General features: G+C 46.0%; 1 protein-coding gene across 1 annotated transcript in view; it reads left to right on the top strand.

Annotated features, from left to right (window-relative positions):
• Nucleotides 1-14,487: 14,487 nt before the first annotated feature.
• Nucleotides 14,488-21,055, top strand: part of LOC141121838 (uncharacterized) — a 165,621-nt gene continuing 159,053 nt past the window's right edge. The window contains exons 1-3 of the mRNA XM_073611569.1: nucleotides 14,488-15,087; nucleotides 16,624-16,751; nucleotides 16,838-16,961. Coding sequence (XP_073467670.1) covers nucleotides 16,877-16,961 — 85 coding nt within the window. The 5' untranslated portion in view covers nucleotides 14,488-15,087; nucleotides 16,624-16,751; nucleotides 16,838-16,876. The remainder of the gene's footprint in view (nucleotides 15,088-16,623; nucleotides 16,752-16,837; nucleotides 16,962-21,055) is intronic.

Below are 21,055 nucleotides of genomic sequence, written 5' to 3'. Positions count from 1 at the left end.
ACACAGTGCACTATGGGAAGCGCCACGTCAATGCAATCACGAGATTGCAGAAGCGGCGCTTCATTGGCAGAGAAAGACAGGAAGTAGCTAAAGGGGAGAGAGAGACAGACGCAATATGAAGGAGGGCAGCGCTGGGGACACACATGCAAGGAGGACTGATGGGGACACCACATGTGAGGAGGGGCTCCGCTGGGGACACATGTAAGGAGGGGCTCCACTGGGGACACAGATGTAAGGAGGAGCTCCGCTGATGGGGGCACAGATGTAAGAGGGACTCCGCTGGGGACACAGATGTAAGGAGGAACTCCGCTGATGGGGGCATAGATGTAAGGAGGGACTCCACTGATGTAAGGAGGGACTCCGCTGATGGGGACACTGATGTAAGGAGGGACTCTGCTGATGGGGACACTGATGTAAGGAGGGGCTCAGCTGATGGGGACACTGATGTAAGGAGGGGCTCAGCTGGGGACACAGATAAAAGGAGGAACTCTGCTGATGGGGGCACAGATGTAAGGAGGGGCTCTGCTGGGGACACTGATGTAAGGAGGGACACTGGTGGGGACAGATATAAGGAGGGTGTCAAGGAAGACGTTCTGGTAATCCAGCTGCTTGTGGAAGACCTGTGTGCAGAATCCCCGTCAGAAGAGCGAACGAGCGCACGTGTGTGCACGATGGTGCGAGCGGGCGTGCACGAGGGTGCGTGCAGTGTGACAGCACTTGGCGCCAAGAAGCTTATTTAAAGGAGTCTGTCACTATGCTTTCTTGCTGTCCAGTCTACAGCATTTTCTGAGACCCTTGCTACTTGTTACCTGCTTACCTGATTCCTGTCTACTCGGCCTGTTCCTGACTACTCCTGTTTGCTGCCAGTCTCCGACCCCGGCTTGTCCTGACTACTCTCCTGCCTCTTCCTTTGGTTCGATCGCTGCCCGCCTGTTTCCAACCCGGCCTGAACCCCGACTACTCTCTTGCCTCCGTTTGGTACCTGCTCTGCCCGCCAGTGTTGACCCAGCCTGTCTGACCTTGCCAGTGTTCCTGCCAAGTTACAGTGAACCTCCTTGCAGTCTACTGTACCAGTGTTCCTGCCGAACTACAGAACACCTCCTCGCTGTCTGCTGTTCCAGAGTTCCTGCCAAGCTACAGAGCTCCTTCTTGCAGTCTGCTGTTCCAGTGTTCCTGCCATCTCTCTTCAGCTGCTTCAGAGGTCTGGATTAGCCCCAACACCTGCCACCTGTCAGGCACTGGTGGTCCTCTGCACTCTTGAGTCCCTTTAACAAGTAAAAAAGGTGCAATGCAGGTATACCTCAGATAACTGTTCCTTAATAGTCCAATAGCAGGGTGGGTATATATATAGGATATATATAGAGAGGAGTCAGTCAGGGCTGCCACCATAAAGGACCAGAAGCAAGGTCCAATAAGTTGGAGAAAGAAACAAGGAGAGGGGCGCCTCTGAGTATATATCAACAACAATTTATTAAAAAACAATATCCACTCACATGGAAAACTGTAATGTTGCATTCAAATACGTCTCTGGATAGAGGAGAGGATGGAGGACTACAAGTCACAGCAAGTCCATATGGTGCTTACCCACATCGGATCCAGGCAAGGATGGCTGAGCACAGCAAGTTCTCCCTCAGATATCCAGATTACACACCAGGATTGGATGAAGTCAGAATGAAACAGCCAATCTAGCTGCGGGTTCCAGGAATATGGCTGTGAGGACGCCAGAGCCGATCACCGGCCTGCTGCGGTGTGTGGCAAGGCTCATACGGCTCTGTGAGATGGAATAGCTAGGGCCGTGTGTAGGGAGCCAAAACGAGGCTTGGAGGGTAAACACAGCGGGGCCCAGGTTGTGACGTCATGGCTATTCAACGCGTTTCTGAGTTTGCTCGCTATTGGTGGAGAGAATAGCGGCACTCCTTTCTCAAGCATCTGATGGGTTACCCCCCCCAGTGGTTCCCAAGCTGTACCGCTCTTACTTTGAGCCCAAGACCACATCCAGCTGCTTCAGGATGGTGATTTGGAGGACACAGAGGAATCCCTCCATTTTCTGCACTGAATGAACCCAGAGGCCAGGGGCGTTGCTAGATTGCAAAAAGACCAGGGGCTTCAGCCTGAAGTCCGAGTTCGGCAGAGAGAGAGAGAGAAGATGCACCTTAATAGCTTTATCTTCTCTTCTGTCCCATTCCCAGCCACCTCGGCCGTTACTCCTGCTGGCTGCTGCCCATACACACAGCGTGAGGGAGGAGGGGGCGTCGCCGCGCCGGCTCTATACAAGGAGAATCGAGCACCGCCGTTCTCCTAAACTCCTCCTGCTTTCCTCAGGTCACAGCAGCATATCACTCCGCCGTTAATATTGCAGTGGGCGGCGCCGCCGCAATGCCCGCATTACACAGCAGGAAAAATGCGGCTGTCACCGCTGCTGACACTTGGGGCTATTGAGCCCACATTCGGGGCTCCAGCCTCAATAGCCCAGTATTAACGATGCCTATGCCAGAGGCCATGATGATTTAGATACTTCTGGTTTCAGATCTTCCATTCTGTGGCCAGTACAGTCAGGGGTACATGTAACTGAGCAGATCTGTGCTAGGTTACATGCTGTGAAGGACAGGGAGTCACTGGAGGTCTATTAGACCTCTAATGTATCCATACATTGTAAATATAGGAATGAATTAGCCTGACAAGCCCAGAAATACTATAGAACTCAAGAGTGGTCTGATAAACCAGACATGATGTGGATGGTAGTTGTAGTGAATCTACCAAATGGATTCATCATACAAAATGGTTAAAAAAAAACTAAAAGTACCAAATAGGAAGTAAGGGATAGAAATTGTGGAAAATAATAGTTGATGAATGACAATAATAATGATATATGCCACCAGTGATAAAAGGTCTGCGTAGGATAGCCCAGAGTGCTAAACATAGCTAAAACTAGGAGCTGCCACTAGAAGACCAGAGAGGGCGCTCACTTTCCAGCCACTGGAAGAAACAGCACAGCCCCATAGTGTAGCATTAAAAATAATTGACAATTTATTGAAAAATAAACTCACAAAAAGTATGCATGTGTAGGGTATGGCATAAAGGTGACTTGGGGGCCAGAAATATCAGAGGGGCAGCCGGAGAACCACCAGCCTTGGTCACCAGCTGGGGATGAAGAGTGCTGAAGATACCGTTGTTGCTGCAGCTGCAATCAGTGTTCAACCCGAGACTGGAATCCTTAATCTCACTGTAGACGGCTAAAGCTATGTGCTATTAATAAAACATAGACCTGACTGGAGAGGTGAGGAGGATTCTGGGAGGTCACATGATATCTCTCTAACCTCTATTAACTACGGTGACAGGTTGGCACTCCTGCGCAAATCACCAAAGCTATGCGGGGCTCGCCCCCACAGGTAGAGGCGCGCACCCCCACTGTGGTGATTGGATTAGTTCCAGAACCGATCAGTCTCCAGACCCAGGCCAATGATTTCTGGCCTGGACCTGCTGATCCCTTCATGGAGCCATTTTCGGTTCCAAAGCAAGAGGAGAGAACATCTCAACGTGAGTACACAACACTACACTGACAAGAGGACACATAGGTACACTTGTCACCCCCTGATCACCCCCCCCTCCCCCAGTTAACCCTTTCAATCCCTGTCACAGTGTTACCAAGTGCAGTTTTCAGATTTTTCACTGATCACTGTACTGGTGTCACGTGTGACACTAATCAGTGTTAGGGCATAGTAGTAGGCCCAGGTAGGTCTAGGGTACCCCTATTAACCCCCTAATAAAGGTTTAACCCCTTGATCACCCCCATTAACACTTTCACCCCCTGTCACCAGTGTCCCTAATATAGTGTACAGATCTCTTTTCTGATTACTGCATTTAGTGTCACGGGTGACGCTAGTTACTGTCACCGTCAGTTTTTTATAGCGTCAGGGTTCCCGCTATACAGTGGGGATGGAAAGTATTCAGACCCCCTTAAATTTTTCACTCTTTGTTATATTGCAGCCATTTGCTAAAATCATTTAAGTTCATTTTTTCCCTCATTAATGTACACACAGCACCCCATATTGTGTGCTTAGGGTCATTGTCTTGTTGGAAGGTAAACCTTCGGCCCAATCTGAGGTCCTGAGTACTCTGGAGAAGGTTTTCGTCCAGGATAACCCTGTACTTGGCCGCATTCATCTTTCCCTCAATTGCAAACAGTCGTCCTGTCCCTGCAGCTGAAAAATACCCCCACAGCATGATGCTGCCACCACCATGCTTCACTGTTGGGACAGTATTGGACAGGTGATGAACAGTGCCTGGTTTTCTCCACACATACCGCTTAGAATTAAGGCCAAAAAGTTCTATCTTGGTCTCATCAGTCCAAAGAAACTTATTTCTCACCATCTTGGAGTCCTTTAGGTGTTTTTTTAGCAAACTCCATGCGGGCTTTCATGTGTCTTGCACTGAGGAGAGGCTTCCGTCGGGCCACTCTGCCATAAAGCCCCAACTGATGGAGGGCTGTAGTGATGGTTGACTTTCTACAACTTTCTCCCATCTCCCGACTGCATCTCTGGAGCTCAGCCACGGTGATCTTTGGGTTCTTCTTTACCTCTCTCACCAAGGCTCTTCTCCCCTGATAGCACAGTTTGGCCGGACGGCCAGCTCTAGGAAGGGTTCTGGTCGTCCCAAACATCTTCCATTTAAGGATTGTGGAGGGCACTGTGCTCTTAGGAACCTTAAGTGCAGCAGACATTTTTTTTGTAACTTTGGCCAGATCTGTGCCTTGCCACAATTCTGTCTCTGAGCTCTTCAGGCAGTTCCTTTGACCTCATGATTCTCATTTGCTCTGACATGCATTGTGAGCTGTAAGGTCTTATATAGACAGGTGTGTGGCTTTCCTAATCAAGTCCAATCAGTATAATCAAACACAGCTGGACTCAAATGAAGGTGTAGATCCATCTCAAGGATGATCAGAAGAAATGGACAGCACCTGAGTTAAATATATGAGTGTCACAGCAAAGGGTCTGAATACTTAGGACCATGTGATATTTCAGTTTTTATTTTTTAATTAATCTGCAAAAATGTCAACAATTCTGTGTTTTTCTGTCAATATGGGGTGCTGTGTGTACATTAATGAGGAAAAAATAATATTTATTGTTGTGTTCAGTTTCTCCAGTTCTGATCCCATCATCCACTGCACCCTCTCCAGTACAGATCCCATCATCCACTGTACCCTCTCCAGTACAGATCCCATCATCCACTGCACCCTCTCCAGTACCGATCCCATCATCCACTGCACCCTCTCCAGTACTGATCCCATCATCCACTGTACCCTCTCCAGTACTGATCCCATCGTCCACTGCACCCTCTCCAGTACTGATCCCATCATCCACTGCACCCTCTCCAGTGCTGATCCCATCATCCACTGTACCTTCTCCAGTGCTGATCCCATCATCCACTGCACCCTCTCCAGTGCCAATCCCATCATCCACTGCACCCTCTCCAGTACTGATCCCATCATCCACTGTACCCTCTCCAGTACTGATCCCATCATCCACTGCACCCTCTACAGTACCGATCCCATCATCCACTGCACCTTCTCCAGTACTGATCCCATCATCCACTGCACCCTCTCCAGTACTGATCCCATCATCCACTGCATCCTCTCCAGTACTGATCCCATCATCCACTGTACCCTCTCCAGTGCTGATCCCATCATCCACTGCACCCTCTCCAGTACTGATCCCATCATCCACTGCACCCTCTCCAGTACTGATCCCATCATCCACTGCACCCTATCCAGTGCCGATCCCTTCATCCACTGCACCCTCTCCAATGCCGATGCCATCATCCACTGCACCCTCTCCAGTACTGATCCCATCATCCACTGCACCCTCTCCAGTGCTGATCCCTTCATCCACTGCCGATCCCATCATTCACTGCACCCTCTCCAGTACTGATCCCATCATCCACTGCACCCTCTCCAGTACTGATCCCATCATTCACTGCACCCTCTCCAGTGCCGATCCCATTATCCACTGCACCCTCTCCAGTACTGATCCCATCATTCACTGCACCCTCTCCAGTACCGATCCCATCATCCACTGCACCCTCTCCAGTACTGATCCCATCATTCACTGCACCCTCTCCAGTACCGATCCCATCATCCACTGCACCCTCTCCAGTACTGATCCCATCATTCACTGCACCCTCTCCAGTACCGATCCCATCATCCACTGCACCCTCTCCAGTACTGATCCCATCATCCACTGCACCCTCTCCAGTACCGATCCCATCATCCACTGCACCCTCTCCAGTGCTGATCCCATCATCCACTGCACCCTCTCCAGTACTGATCCCATCATCCACTGCACCCTCTCCAGTGCTGATCCCATCATCCACTGTACCCTCTCCAGTACTGATCCCATCATCCACTGCAACCTCTCCAGTACTGATCCCATCATCCACTGCACCCTCTCCAGTACTGATCCTATCATCCACTGCACCCTCTCCAGTACTGATCACATCATCCACTGCACCCTCTCCAGTACCGATCCCATCATCCACTGCACCCTCTCCAGTGCTGATCCCATCATCCAGTGCACCCTCTTCAGTGCTGATCCCATCATCCACTGCAACCTCTCCAGTACTGATCCCATCATCCACTGCACCCTCTCCAGTACTGATCACATCATCCACTGCACCCTCTTCAGTGCTGATCCCATTATCCACTGCACCCTCTTCAGTGCCGATCCCATCATCCACTGCACCGTGGATGATGGGATCAGTACTGGAGAGGGTGCAGGGGGTGGCGATTTCAGCAACTTCACACAACAATAAATGTCTTTCCATATCCACCCTGCATATAATTGTTCTTTTACAAAGGTGGCGGTGATAATGTCCCACTGGCTGGCATGGAAGGCTGCATCGGAATAAGATTTTGTTTGTAATAGAAATAACATATTAATAAAATATAAGAAATTCATACAACTTTTTCAGTGTGCACATTTGTAGACTTAAACCTTAAAATTTACCTAACTACCCCCTGTAAAAAATTAAAACACCTCCTGCTGAAAACATAACCAAAAAGAAAAAAAAATGAATTCATACATTTTGTCCTAAATGTATACTGCTAATAGTTTTTGATACAAAGAAAAATCCCAATAAGTGTATACTGATTGTTTTGCTTGAAAGTTATAGTGCCTACAAAATATGGGATATGTACTGGAATTTGTATTTCTTTTACACTACAAATGGCGGAGATAAACGACTTCTAGTGGGACTGTGATAGTGCGATCTGACACTAACTGGCGCTGGGGGAACTGACATCACCAGAGACACTAATACAGTGATCATTGCTAGAAATATGACACTGGCTGGGAAGGGGTTAACATCTAGGGTTGATGAAGGGGTTAAATATGTTCCATAACTCGGTTTAATGTGTGTACAGTGTGCTGCTCACTGACAGATCACTCCCTCTGTACACAACCCAACACAGAGCTCTGAGCTGTGATTGGACACAGCCGATCAGCTGGTCCCGGGTGTGAATCATTGGCCGGGACGCTGTGAGCAATCACAGCAGGAGTCAGGTGGGAGTAGGGAACATGCGTGCGCTAAACCTGGGAATAGGCCGAGATGTACCAGCACATCGCTTTGCCTACAGCGCCCCCTGTCCTCAGTACAGCTCCCCCCCATCCTCAGTACAGCACCCCTGTCCTCAGTACAGCGCCCCCCATCCTCAGTACAGCTCCCCCTGTCCTCAGTACAGCGCCCCCCATCCTCAGTACAGCTCCCCCTGTCCTCAGTACAACTCCCCCTGTCCTCAGTACAGCGCCCCCCATCCTCAGTACAGCGCCTCCCGTCCTCAGTACAGCACCCCCCTATCCTCAGTACAACTCCCCCTGTCCTCAGTGCAGCGCCCCCCGTCCTCAGGACAATGCCACTCCATCCTCAGTACATTGCAGCCGGGCGGTTGGTAAGTGGATAATATTTGCACCAGAACAGATATGATTTTCAGGAAGATGGAGGTTCATACCTCCCAACTTTTTGAGATGGGAATGAGGGACACCTATCAGCAAAAATATGCAGGCATAGGACACCCCCCCTCCCACGCCCCCTTAAAGGAGAATTGTACAAAAAAACAAGATTGGTTAAACCCACAAGTGCTTTTTTTACCACTACTATTCCTTTATATTGGCTTTCGGAATTTACAAATGCAACAATTTAGAAATCAGATGAAAGGTTTAGCCCTGGAAAACACTTTTTTTGATAGATAAAAAATGCATTTTATATACATCTATATAGATCAGACCGAAATGAGGGACAAATGAGGAGGAATGAGGGACAGAGGGACATTGCTCCAAATCAGGGACAGTTGGGAGCTATGGAGGTTTAATGCCGACATACCATTGAACCGTAAAACATTTTTTGAGTGGAGATCCATGTGTGTCTCAATCTTGGCCCTGTTAGTTGGTATGAAGGTCGGGCAAACAAGGACAATGAGATTGTGATTAGAGACATGGATTGTATTCTTCTTCCAACATAAACATGAACTTCCATCATCACTAAACATGTTAGACAATCGCTTTTATAAACAAATCCAGTTTACAAGTTAACTTAAGGAGAACACTTTAACAGAAAGTACAAAACCTCCCAAAAATATCTTCTATTTCTGCAAATCCCAACAGAATGGCTCAGTGTGGACACTAACAAAGCCTGAAATTTCTTTACCATCAGTAATTACAGCACTAGATGAATTCAAAGAGGTGTCATACTACAACATCAATCAAAGTAAATGTCACATCCTACCTTATAGACTTAAGTACAAAACATGGTTTTAATTGGGACAATACCTCGATAACATATCTAGAAATACAACTCGCCTCACCTCCAACTAAAATATATGATGTAAACTTCCCTACCCTTTTAGAACAAATTCATCGAGACCTAATAAATATACAAAAAACACGTCTATCCTGGGTCGGCAAAATAGCTGCGTTCAAGATACAAACCTTACCAAAAATTCTATACTATTTCAGATGTCTCCCTATACCTATACCTGCCAAATTTTTTACGCAATTAAATACCAAACTTAAACAATTTATATGGAATACAAAAAACCTAGAGTTGCATTCTCAATCCTCACCACCACTAAAGCTAATGGAGGAATGAATCTACCAGATGTCAAGAACTATTACTATGCATCCATTTTAGACCAGATGAAATATTGGTTCTACCCTAAAAAAGATAAGTTATGGCTAAACATAGAACAAGAATCTACTAAAAATTCTGACTTTTATATGCACTAGCAATAGCCACAGCCATTCTCCCTAAAGTAATCACTCCAAATCTACTGACTATTAAAACTACATTACCCTGTTTCCCCGAAAATAAGACCTAGCGTGATTGTCGGTGATGGCTGTAATATAAGCCCTACCCCCCAAATAAGCCCTAGTTAAAGTCCTTGTAGGTCTTATTTTCAGGGTAGGGCTTATTTTCGGGGAAACAGGGTAGGGCTTATTTGGGGGGTAGAGCTTATATTGCAGCCATCACCGACAATCACGCTAGGTCTTATTTTCGGGGAAACAGGGTATTTGCTTGGAAACACATACTTTCTAAAACTAGACATATTAAAAAAAAAATCTAAAATATGCCTCCCTACAGAAATGATTAACTATTGCAGAATCCGCTTTTCAGTAGATGAATGGATCAAACGGGGAATCAGATTATATAAAAATCTACCCTTGAACCTTATGGAAGCTATTAGGAGTAAGCTTGGAAAGTGTAAACGTTTAAAAGATTTCAATCCTGATGATGTGATAGAATTTCCATCGATAATATGGGAATATCTGTCTTATCATGAGGGCCATACAAAGAAAGGCATTTCCTTTTTCTATGGGATACTCTCCTCCCGTCCAGATAATAAAAATGCTCACATGTTAAAATGGGAAAGAGATTTAGGTCAAAACTTCTCATGGGACCAGTGGAAAAAATCATTCCAAATAATCAACAAATCATCATCGTGTATAGAACATTGGGACAATGCTCAAAAAATAACTAACAGGTGGTATTTAACCCCGTATAAATTATCCAAAATCTACCCATCCACACCCAACATTTGTTGGAGGTGTAATGAGCAAACTGGAAATCTTATACACACCCTCTGGAGTTCCAAACCCTGAAAAGCTTTTGGAACTCAATCTCATCATTTATAGCAGATATTACAGGAAACCTTTCCACGCTTACTCCCGCCTCAGCCCTACTAGGTATAGACCTTGAGAAATACCCCACTATACATAGAACAATTGTGCTCCACATTTTAATAGCCTCAAGACTTACAATAGCTTATCTCTGGAAATCTACGGAAGCCCCCAATCTATCTACTGCCATAACTAGATTGAATACCCAGGCACAATTTGAATTAATGCTAGCTTATAAAAACCACTCCATAACCACTTTTAGTAAAAAATGGAAAATTTGGATATCCCATTCCAGAGCCTCCAATTACCTAAAAGAATGTAAAATTTAAATTTACCCTTCAGGCTGAAATATTGTGACCATTAGCCTAAGCAATTAGTCGGTGTAGAGCAATATCTCTGATATTCATTACTTTTTGGTTATTCATTATTTTTCATTTCCCTTCCCAACATTATTTCCATAACATTATTTCCATACTCATAGTTTATACTGTAAGAAGCATAGTTAAAGTGGTGACCTTCCAGTCCTACAGCTTGAACCCAAACGGGGTAGGCTGGACTAGGCCATCAAGGTTTATATCAGTACTATACCTTATGCCTTCTCAGTTTTTGTATTACAAATGTAGCAATAACTCTCGGTGGAGCTGCTGGTTTAAAGCGGGCTGTTACCTTCACTCTCGCTACCTCTGTTTCACCAGCACCGGATCTAGGGTTCTGTTGAGTTTACCTCTGGACGATGTAGGCACCAAACACTTGAGTATGTTTTCCAATGCTTTAATGAACAAGTAATATAGGAAGTAGCAGGAAAGAGGCAGAAGGAAAGTTGCAGGGAAGCTCAAATACCTTTTCTTAGTATTCTTTAGAACATTATTTGGAACACTTGTAGTTGGATGCACTCCCCTTGTAGGAGTCAATCTTTGCCCGCCTGGATAGGCCTCTGTCACTTGCCTAGCACCCAGTACGTAGCACGAACAAAAGTCTCTGCCACAGACTTGTTTAGAGCAAAACCCGTACGATCCTCTGCCACAGGATGTATTGGTTTACGATGAATGTCAGACACAGCACTTGAACCTTTAAGCCAACCCGGCAGTACTATGCAGTAAGATTACTTCAGGATACGTCCTCCAACCGAGTCACCAGGCCCCTCTCCAGACCTGCACTCTGCATGATCCTTCCATGACGGGTCCTCCCCTGGGATCTCCTCAGTTGTTCAGCTTCTTCACTCAGGATAGACTGCTCAGGACCGTTCCTCTGCTGCTGTGGTAGGGCCTAGACAGGCTTCTGGGCCCACCCACACGCCGCAGCGACGTGGGCCTCCGGAACGGAGCACCACGAGGTGGTACTCTTAACGCATACCTGTCGGCCAGGAGGGCCAGCAGGTGGCTGAAAACGAACCCCTAAACATGGCGTCTGTCCCATAAATACCCTCTCCCAGAATGCAACTCAGAGGACCACCTCCACCAAGTTGTCTCCGGGACAGAGGAGCACTCATACGCTTCAACACGTTGCTTTTCCAACACCAGCCCATGGTGACAACGACACCCACCAGCGCAGTGTGGAACTACACGCAACTCAGCCAAGCTGGAACAGAGGCAAATCTAACTTCACCTAACAAGTAACCCACAAGATTTACCTATCAACGGTAGATTAAAAATCTACCAGCATTACATACTCCCCCCCCACTACAATAGATGTTGTCCTCAACGTCTGAAAAAAAAAATAATTCCCAAGCCTGAGAGTAGGTATTTGAGCTTAAAACTTGGAATAAAGTAAAGAAGAGAAGAAGACAGTAGAGAGACGTTACAATTTCTACATTTTTCTCTTTAAACAATATGTTCACATCCGTAAACAAAACCACATTAAGACTGTTGCAACCCCACTATCTATCTAGCTGAAAAGCCTAACAGCTTGATAGCAGGTCCACTTGCTCCTGAAAAGAAACAAAGTTAAACACACACACGAGATATATACAGTTTAGGAGCAAAGTCTCATTCTTAAAGAGAAATGAAACTCTCTTCCCATAATCTTTCTTATGTTCCCACTAAGGAACCAACTAAAATAACTTGAGGAGTCCATCCCTATATATATTTAGGTATGTCATATCTTTTAAACGAAGGAAGTCTGGCTAGCAAAAAAAACCACGGGCCTTGGATTTAGAAACACAGAGCTGAACACCAAATCTTGACCTCGAAGATCTCTGAACACTGACACTATCTATCTACATACCCCACAGTTCTTTATCCATAATCACCAGTAGAACCGAGGATCTGGCAATGTCAGTGATTTTCCCTGTTTATCCTCTGTAGTAATAAAGTACACCACGTCATCTTTTCCTGGTCTGCAAATGACCACTTTGTCAGCATGAATGTGCCGACCATAGTTCCAGTGTAGGAAACATCTACTGAAGCGTTCATCCATAGCGACAGAATATCCAGTTTTCCGGAAAGGCTTAGGCACAGACAAATAGTCCCAAACAGCTTCACTGTACCAAAGCTCCCGGTTAGCTTCAATCTCCTGCATAATGTCGTGGGTAACATATGGGAACTCCAGACCATTTTCCGTGGCCACACGCTTGTTAAACATTCTCTGTAAACGTGCAAGTTTAGGCAACAATCTATTTTTCCCCAAACCAGGGGGCACACAAGAGTTCAATGACTTGCTAACCATAGACCTGACGGGTGTCGGCAACAAAGTAGTAACTTTAGGCAATGTCTCCCCGACAGTACTGTGCGTCTCCACACAAGGCGATGCTCTCCCAGAATCCAGGGCTGTCCATTCTGAGAAAGTTAGGGCAGAAGCAACGTCTTCACCCTGAGTCCATAACAGTTCTTGTGACATTGTCTCAAATAAATCATCATCACCGGAGAGATCCGACATGGAATCTATCTCCGAATCTCTCAACTCTTCCGCCGGCAAATATTTACACAAAGTCCCAGATACATTCCCCTCTGATCTCTCACCGGTTCCTGACGTGGACTTCTCCGGTTCGGGCAGTCTCTGGGGTAGGCCTCGACCACGGCCGCGGGAAGCCTTTACATATCCCACCTTCCTCTGGACAGGTACAACGGGGATAGGCATAGTGGACGCGAAAATCAAAGTAATGTCCGCTGATGAGTCAGTTACCGCAGTATCTCTCTCAGGAACACTTTCGGTGACAACAGGCGAGATCACGGCCTGCCGTTCTTTTTCAGCAGTAGTAGCAGCTTCTACTGTAGCCCAGTCCATACGATAAGCACGGGGCAACATGGTAGGTTGCTCCACCACAAACAAATATTCTCCACATTGCGGGCAGCGAACAAATGGACGGAGGCTGATACACAGACCAGTAGTAGAACCGAAGCTGGCCGGCTACATTGAAATGGGAAGGATCGGAGTCTGTGTAAACAGATCAGCTGTTCCAGTCCGCGGGACTTCTCCATATCGCCGTCCTGATGCTAGTGGAAGATAGTATGCAGATGGATATCTGAATAGGAGGACCTCATCGGCCGTTCCTGTCTGTGGAATTTACTACATCTGAGCCTGTAAGACCCCCGTAACAGGGGTCCCACATATCTGGTAAGCGGCCGCCCTTTTTTCATTTCATCCCAGGATCCTGGTACTTATTGAAAGAACTTTTCTATCTAGGAAAGCACCTATTTGAATTACAGGACTGCTTAAAATTGTTTTTTTTCCAATCACCCATTCCTCAAGGGGACTTTGTCACATTGTTATTGTTTAATTTACAAGTGTTTCATTTAATATTGCTAAGGCACTATTCACATACACACCCAGGCTAAGGGAGTTTTCCTGCAGTCGGGTGAGTCAGACATTAGTAGCGCACCTTTATCATATTGTTAAAACTGAAAATTCTTGGTTTTTCTAAGGTTGCAGCACTTCTAGTCATTTGTTTCAATTTTTTCCTTGATAACCTTTTTTAGTATTTCAAAGTGGCAACATTGTTTATATATTTTTATTCACATCAATTAATTGGATAAGAGTCGGGGTTAGCGCAGATTACATGTGATATACGATGAATATCAGACACAGCACTTGAACCTTTAAGCCAAACCCGGCAGTACTATGCAGTAAGATTACTTTAGGATACATCCTCCAACTGAGTCACCAGGCCCCTCTCCAGACCAGCACTCTGCATGATCCTTCCATGACGGGTCCTCCCCTGGGATCTCCTTAGTTGTCCAGCTTCTTCTCTCAGGATAGACAGCCCAGGACCATTCCTCTGCCGCTGTGGTAGGCCCCAGACAGGCTTCTGGGCCCACCCACATGCTGCAGCAACGTGGGCCTCCGGAACGGAGGACCACGAGGTGGTATTACTAATGCATACCTGTCGGCCAGGAGGGCCAGCAGGTGGCTGAAAACGAACCCCCAAACATGGCGTCTGTCCCATAAATACCCTCTCCCAGAATGCAACTCGACAACCGAGTTGTCTCCGGGACAGAGGAGCACTCATGCGCTTCAACACGTTGCCTTTCCAACACCAGCCCATGGTGACAACGACACCCACCGGTGCAGTGTGAAACTACACGCAACTCAGCCAAGCTGGTACAGAGGCAAATCTAACTTCACCTAACAAGTAACCTACTAGATTTACCTATCAGCAGTAGATTAAAAATCTACCAGCGCTACGACAGCTACAATCAAAAATCAAGTATTAAACAAAAAAAAAAGGAGTGGAGGGCACATGTTTCCTGTGGCCAGTGGAGCTCCAGCTAAAGCCATTCATTGTTTGTTACAATAAAGTTCAATAAAAAAAAAAAAGGTGGAGTGGTGGACACATGCTTCCTGTCTAAAGTGGAGCTTCACTCCCCAGCCAGACACCTCTCAAAACAGACAGGAAGTGATGTTAGGTATAAATAGGAAGTTCCAGGTGAGAGGTGAGTCGGGAGGAAGTAGAGAGAAGACATTGCTGGAAGAAGCAGTAGAGGAGGTAATAAGATCTTATTTTCTATTTACACCCAGTAACCCCCCGTCATGTCCGTCCTCTTCCTCCATAGTCACTGTGATGTCTTTTATCTCCAGCAGATAATGATACACACATACAGGGCTTTTTTTCAGCGGGAACGTGGGGGAAAGCAGTTCCGGCACCTTCAGCACTGAATGTTTGTAATAGTATGGGGTGTGGGATGTGCTGGAGAGTCTACTGATATTGGCTGCTGGGGGGATCTATTGTCACTGGTGGGGATCTGATTTTGTGTGAGGGTCTATTGTTGTTGATGGGGAACCTATTGTTGCTGGGGGGGGGTCGTATGTTGCTGGAAGGGATCTACTGTTGAGGGAGAGGTCTATTTTTACTGGCTGCTGGAGGATCTATTGATGCTGGCTGCTGGGAGATCTGTTGTTTCTGCTGGGAGGGGGGGGTCTAATGTTGCTTGGGTGGATATTTTGTTACTGGGTGTGATATTTTGTTGTGGGTGGTTCACTGTTGCTGCAGGGAATCTATTGTTGTTGGGGTGGAGTCCATTGTTGCTGGGGGAGTCTATTGTTGTGTGGGGATCTATTGCTGGGATTCTATCGTTGCGGGCTGCAGGGGATCTATTTTACTGCTTTTCTTTTCATTAAGGATGAGCTCCAGCGTGTTCGCATGCTGCACGTGCCGATCCCGCCAGGAAGTCGGCACGGCGCAGCGCTAATCACAGGCAGTGAGACATTTCCTGATGTGTGGCTGCAGAGCTCGGGAAATGTCTCACTGCCTGTGATTAGCGCTGCGCCGTGCCGACTTCCTGGCGGGATCGGCACGTGCAGCATGCGAACACGCCGGAGCTCATCCTTACTTTTCATCATTAACATGTTCCATACAAATGATTTAGCACCACAAAATGATACTTGGTTCTGTATTCTCTAAAAGGGGCAGTACTGGTAGGTGGGTAGGGGGTGGAATCAAGAGACGATGGTCAGAGGTGGGTAGGGGCAGAGACAAGGGGTGACTCAGATGGGGGGAGGGGGGGGGCTTCCTGCACCTATTCTCTGAGAAAAAAACGCACACATATATAGTGTGTATATACGTAGATTAACCAATTCAGGGTCAGAACATTTCCCTACTTACATGGCCAGAACATTCTCTTCATTTTGGAGATGTGTCCCCTTTCCCACCAATTACCATTTCACCTCATCAGTCTATACTAATGGATTATACCACTTTTATTAGTGGGGGGGGGGTGGAGAATTCTATGACATCACACTGAACTCACAGCTCCTCCTCCCACTGTCCCTCCATCCAGCACTTTATTTTTATTCGATAGTCTTAGGATGTGGGCGGACCCTTGGCATCCTCAAAAGCAAAGCAGGACTGTTGGTCCTCTGTTGTGTGTAATGATGCCAGAATAACTTTTACCTGCATAGTGTGGGGATCCTGTGTGGGTAAATTATACCTCAATCTGAAGTGGGGCTTTAATAAAATGGAGACCTCACCAGAGAGGTGAGGAGGATTCTGGGAATATCATCTGATTTTACTATTTGTGTTCAGATCTAGAGTTTTCCTCCTGTGAAGTCTGGAGATCATATGAACATCACATTGCCTCCACCTCCCTCCCTGATAGAATAGAGAAATACAAAGAAGATTCTAGAAGTCACCAGAGAGATCATGGAGGAGAGGTGAGCGGTGCTGGGAATTCTGGGACATTATCCAGTAACAGACAAGGGATGTGTCTGGATGGTGACTGTATCATTGTGTGTGTCAGGTTCCTATAAGGTGTCAGGATGTCACTGTCTATTTCTCCATGGAGGAGTGGGAGTATTTAGAAGGACACAAGGATCTCTACAAGGATGTCATGATGGACAATCAGCCGCCCCTCACATCACCGGGTAAGAGGAGACTTTATTGTAAAGGAGAGAGCAGTACGGAGGGTCCACCTAGATCCCCCATCATCTGATAAACACAGAAACAATGTATTCAGTCAGTGTGTGTGTTTCCTACAGATGGATCCAGTAATGGGAACCCACCAGAGAGATGTCCCCATCCTCTGTATTCCCGGGATTCCACACAGGAAGGTCACACCATCCCTCACCATCATCAGGTAGATGAGGAACAATCACTGATAGTTATGATTTATACACAAGTGTGTATGTTACAATGAATGTTTTATTATATATTCAGATTGGAATTCCAGGTTGCATGCACTGCCTGTCAGCACTGTGTTCCTAGATTACTGGGTTCCCCACTAGTTCTCACTAATCCATAATGTTCTCAGCTTCAGGTTCCACTCCTGTAACAGTCTTGTTGGTTCCTAGAGCCGCTGGGTTCCTTCACTCTCTCACTGTGAGATTCTGTGCTTCTGTCACAAACCATGAAATCAGACCGAGACAGAAGTACAGTTAAATCACACTTGCTTAATAACAAAAGTAAAAAGAACAAACGTAGTCAAAACATAGCCAAAGTTCAGTAACCGTAACGGATAGTCAGCCAAGCCAGAAGTCAGGGATCAATGTAGTGGAACAGCAAGCAGGATCTGGAGCCAGAAGGGATGTCAGCAAAGCAAGTCTTGAAAAGGATCGCAGGAGATTCTGTGAAGTGACCAGGGCGAAGGCAGAGATCCTCTGGACTGGACAGCTTAAGTAGGCAGGACTGATGAGCAGGATATCATCAACAGCTGAGTAACTGTGGCGAGAGATGGGAGCTGGCAATTAGCCGACAACTGAGCAGCCAGCTCAGAGAAGGAAGGGCTGAGCCCAGCCCTGACAGCTTCCAAGGCCATGGCAGGTGCATCCCATGGTTCACATGTTTTGCCCGTCCACAATTTGGCAAGCTAATTCAGAACTTGAAGCCATTACGATATTTCCGTGCCTTCTATGGACCTGCAGCCCAGCTTCACTCCGCACAGTCGCTGTCTGAGCCGGCCAATTCAGAACACAATCATGCATGACTCTGGCTCCTCCAGAGCAAGTACACCTGCAGACCGAACTTTTTGGCTCCAATGACCAACTACTATCCTATGAGAGGCACAGTCCCGACATTAATCCCCTAAGTGTCTGCTGCACTCTTCATATAATTGTTAGACTAATGCGCCCCCCACTCGAAACCACCAAAGGGGAAACTCTATGGAGCTTATTTACACTTAGCCAAAGTCTTATTGTAATACTCATTCAAAAAAACCCTGCAACAATTATTACTAATTGAGCGAGTCTGTCACTACTCCCTAGGAATACAAACAGGATTGATACTGCTCAGTTGAGCAAATCTCTTGCCTGATATCCCTTCCTGAATAGAGGACAAATTTACTCGTTCAACTTGTGTTGTGCCCATGGGCCATGTGTGTGCTTAATTTTAATTAATAATAAAGTTGTTATTTTGGTGTTAGGTGGAGGGTTGCAACATTTCTTTGTTTTGACTTTAAAACTTTCAGTCCAATAAAATTAGATTTTTTTTTTTGATAAAGCATACTGTCTGGGGTCACTCTATACCAACTTTCCCTGGGAACTCTTCCCATTATTCAAATGCAAACAATAACTGATAGTATCATTAGGATCTGTACATTGTCTACATTGTTACATTATAATATATTCAGAGTGGAAACCTGAGAGATTCTAAAATTGAAGTTAAAGAAGAGATAAAAGAGGAGGATGATGAGGATGGGGTGATGGAGGAGTCAGAGTTTCTAAAAGAACACAAAGATCTGTACCAGGCCACCATGGTGGAGTCGTCCAGCTACAGAAACACACCAGAGAGATGTCCCCGTCCTCTGTATTCCTGGGATTCCACACAGGAAGATCACACCATCCCTCACCATCATCAGGTAGATGATTAACAATTATTGGTAGTTCTAATTTATACACAGCATGTTTGTTACAATTAATGTTTTATTATATATTCAGAGTGGAAACCTCAGGGATGATAATATTGATGTTAAAGAAGAGTATAAAGAGGAGGATGAGGAGTATGGAGTAATGGTGGAGTTATCAGGACACAAGGATATGATGGAGCCACCTAATATTAGGAACCCACCAGAGAGATGTCCCCATCCTCTGTATTCCCGGTATTCCACACAGGAAGATCACACCATCCCTCACTGTTACAAGGTTGGTGGGACGGAGCTTATAAAACACAGACTCATGGAGACAATGTGTGGATTTTTATGTGATGTCACAATAATAAAGCTTATATCTTACAGATGATATTTTCTCTCATTTTCTTGATTTAGAGTGGAGATCCAATCGATATAGAATTTGAAGTTAAAGCAGAAGAAGAAGAGAGGTATGTGAGGGATGATCAGCAGTCTATGGAGGAGGATGGAATAACGGGGACATTTATAGAGAAGGACACTCCTACAGAGATCAGCACAGGTGGGTCATTAACACTAAATACATTCCTCCACCCATACTGCTCACTGATTGGTCCAGAGTAGGGTGGGGACTGGGTGATATCAGCCTACAATCCCGGTCTCTTTCCTGAGTTGTGTTCCCCGTCCTGTATTCCTGTATTTCTCTCGGATAATCTTCCTTCTCTGTGCTGAGGACACAATTTATGTATCTAGACTGGATTTATGGAGATTCTGGGGTTCAGCTAGCACCAAAATATTTATTTTCATCATAGGCATTACTAGACCTAGGCACCTTGGGTATGTGTTGGAGCATAAACTTTTACATGTTGATAATAATGTGATATCATCCTCCATCTTTGGAACCTTAAACCGAAAGTGATAATGTGGGAGGAGTCAATAACCCAATGATGGTGGTCTTCAGGATCAGTCCAGTCTTCATCTTGGTTGTTCTCCCCCCATCCTCACTCTCTGACCTTTGGTGGGGCTCAGCCCTGCTGTTATTCATGACTAAATCATGAACTAAATAAGGAAGTGCAGGACTTCTTGTGTTGGGAAGATGGCAATGAGTGATAGAGGGGGTGGGGACACTCGTCCTATAATCTCCTCATCACTGTCACTCCTATAAAACACAGTTCTCATTGTTTCCTCACTCTCTGACTAAGGTCCATGAATAAAGAAATGAACTGGTAGATCAGAGGACCCATTTACTAGTTACCTTGAGGGTGGAATTGTAAGATCCTCAGAGAAAAGCTGCCTGATGTGGGCGGAGTCCTGGTTTAGGGGAACCAATCTGCTCATGTCTAGTAATAATCTTTCTATTTCTATTTTAGTAGATGGACGGGAGATGAGGAAAACCTCAGAGGATTGTCTCACTTTGTCTCCAGACTGTAAAGTAGAAGATGAGGACATCACACAGTATAGTCCAGGAGAAAACCCGACTACCTCAAATGTCCATCCGGCACCACACAGTGTAGATGGACCATCGTATTCCTCTTATCCTGAGGAACCTCAGACTGTGAGGGACGGTGCCGTCCCTCCAACAGATAAGAGGCTTTCCTGTACTGAGTGCGGGAAGTGTTTTGTAAAAAAATCAGAATTTGTAAAACATCAGAGATCTCACACGGGAGAAAAGCCTTATTCCTGTCCTGAGTGCGGAAATTCTTTTTCAGAGATATCCAATCTTTACAGACATCAGAGATCTCACACAGGGGAAAAGCCGTATTCCTGTCCTGAGTGCAGGAAATGTTTTTCACGGAAGTTCCATCTTTACAGACATCAAAAGTCTCACACGGGGGAGAAGCCGTATTCCTGTCCTGAGTGCAGGAAATGTTTTTCACAGAAGTCTAATCTTTCCAGACATCAGGAATCTCACATGGGTAGAAGCCATATTCCTGTCCTGAGTGTGGGAAATGTTTTTCAGATAAGTCCAATCTTTCTACACATCAGAGATTGCACACGGGGAGAAACCATATTCCTGTCCTGAGTGGAGGAAATGTTTTTCAGACATATCCAATCTTTACACACATCACTGATCTCACACGGGGGAGAAGCCACTTTCCTGTCCCGAGTGAGGGAAGTCCTGTCTTCCTGTACCTCAGAGATCCCACATAACCCTCGAGGTGTATTAGTGCCTTGAGTGCG

The sequence above is a fragment of the Aquarana catesbeiana genome, unplaced genomic scaffold (genome assembly GCF_042186555.1).
Source record: "Aquarana catesbeiana isolate 2022-GZ unplaced genomic scaffold, ASM4218655v1 unanchor233, whole genome shotgun sequence".
In the NCBI taxonomy this organism is placed as follows: Eukaryota; Metazoa; Chordata; class Amphibia; order Anura; family Ranidae; genus Aquarana; species Aquarana catesbeiana.
Note: the sequence above shows the minus strand (reverse complement) of the source record. Positions and strands in the feature narration are given on the sequence as shown.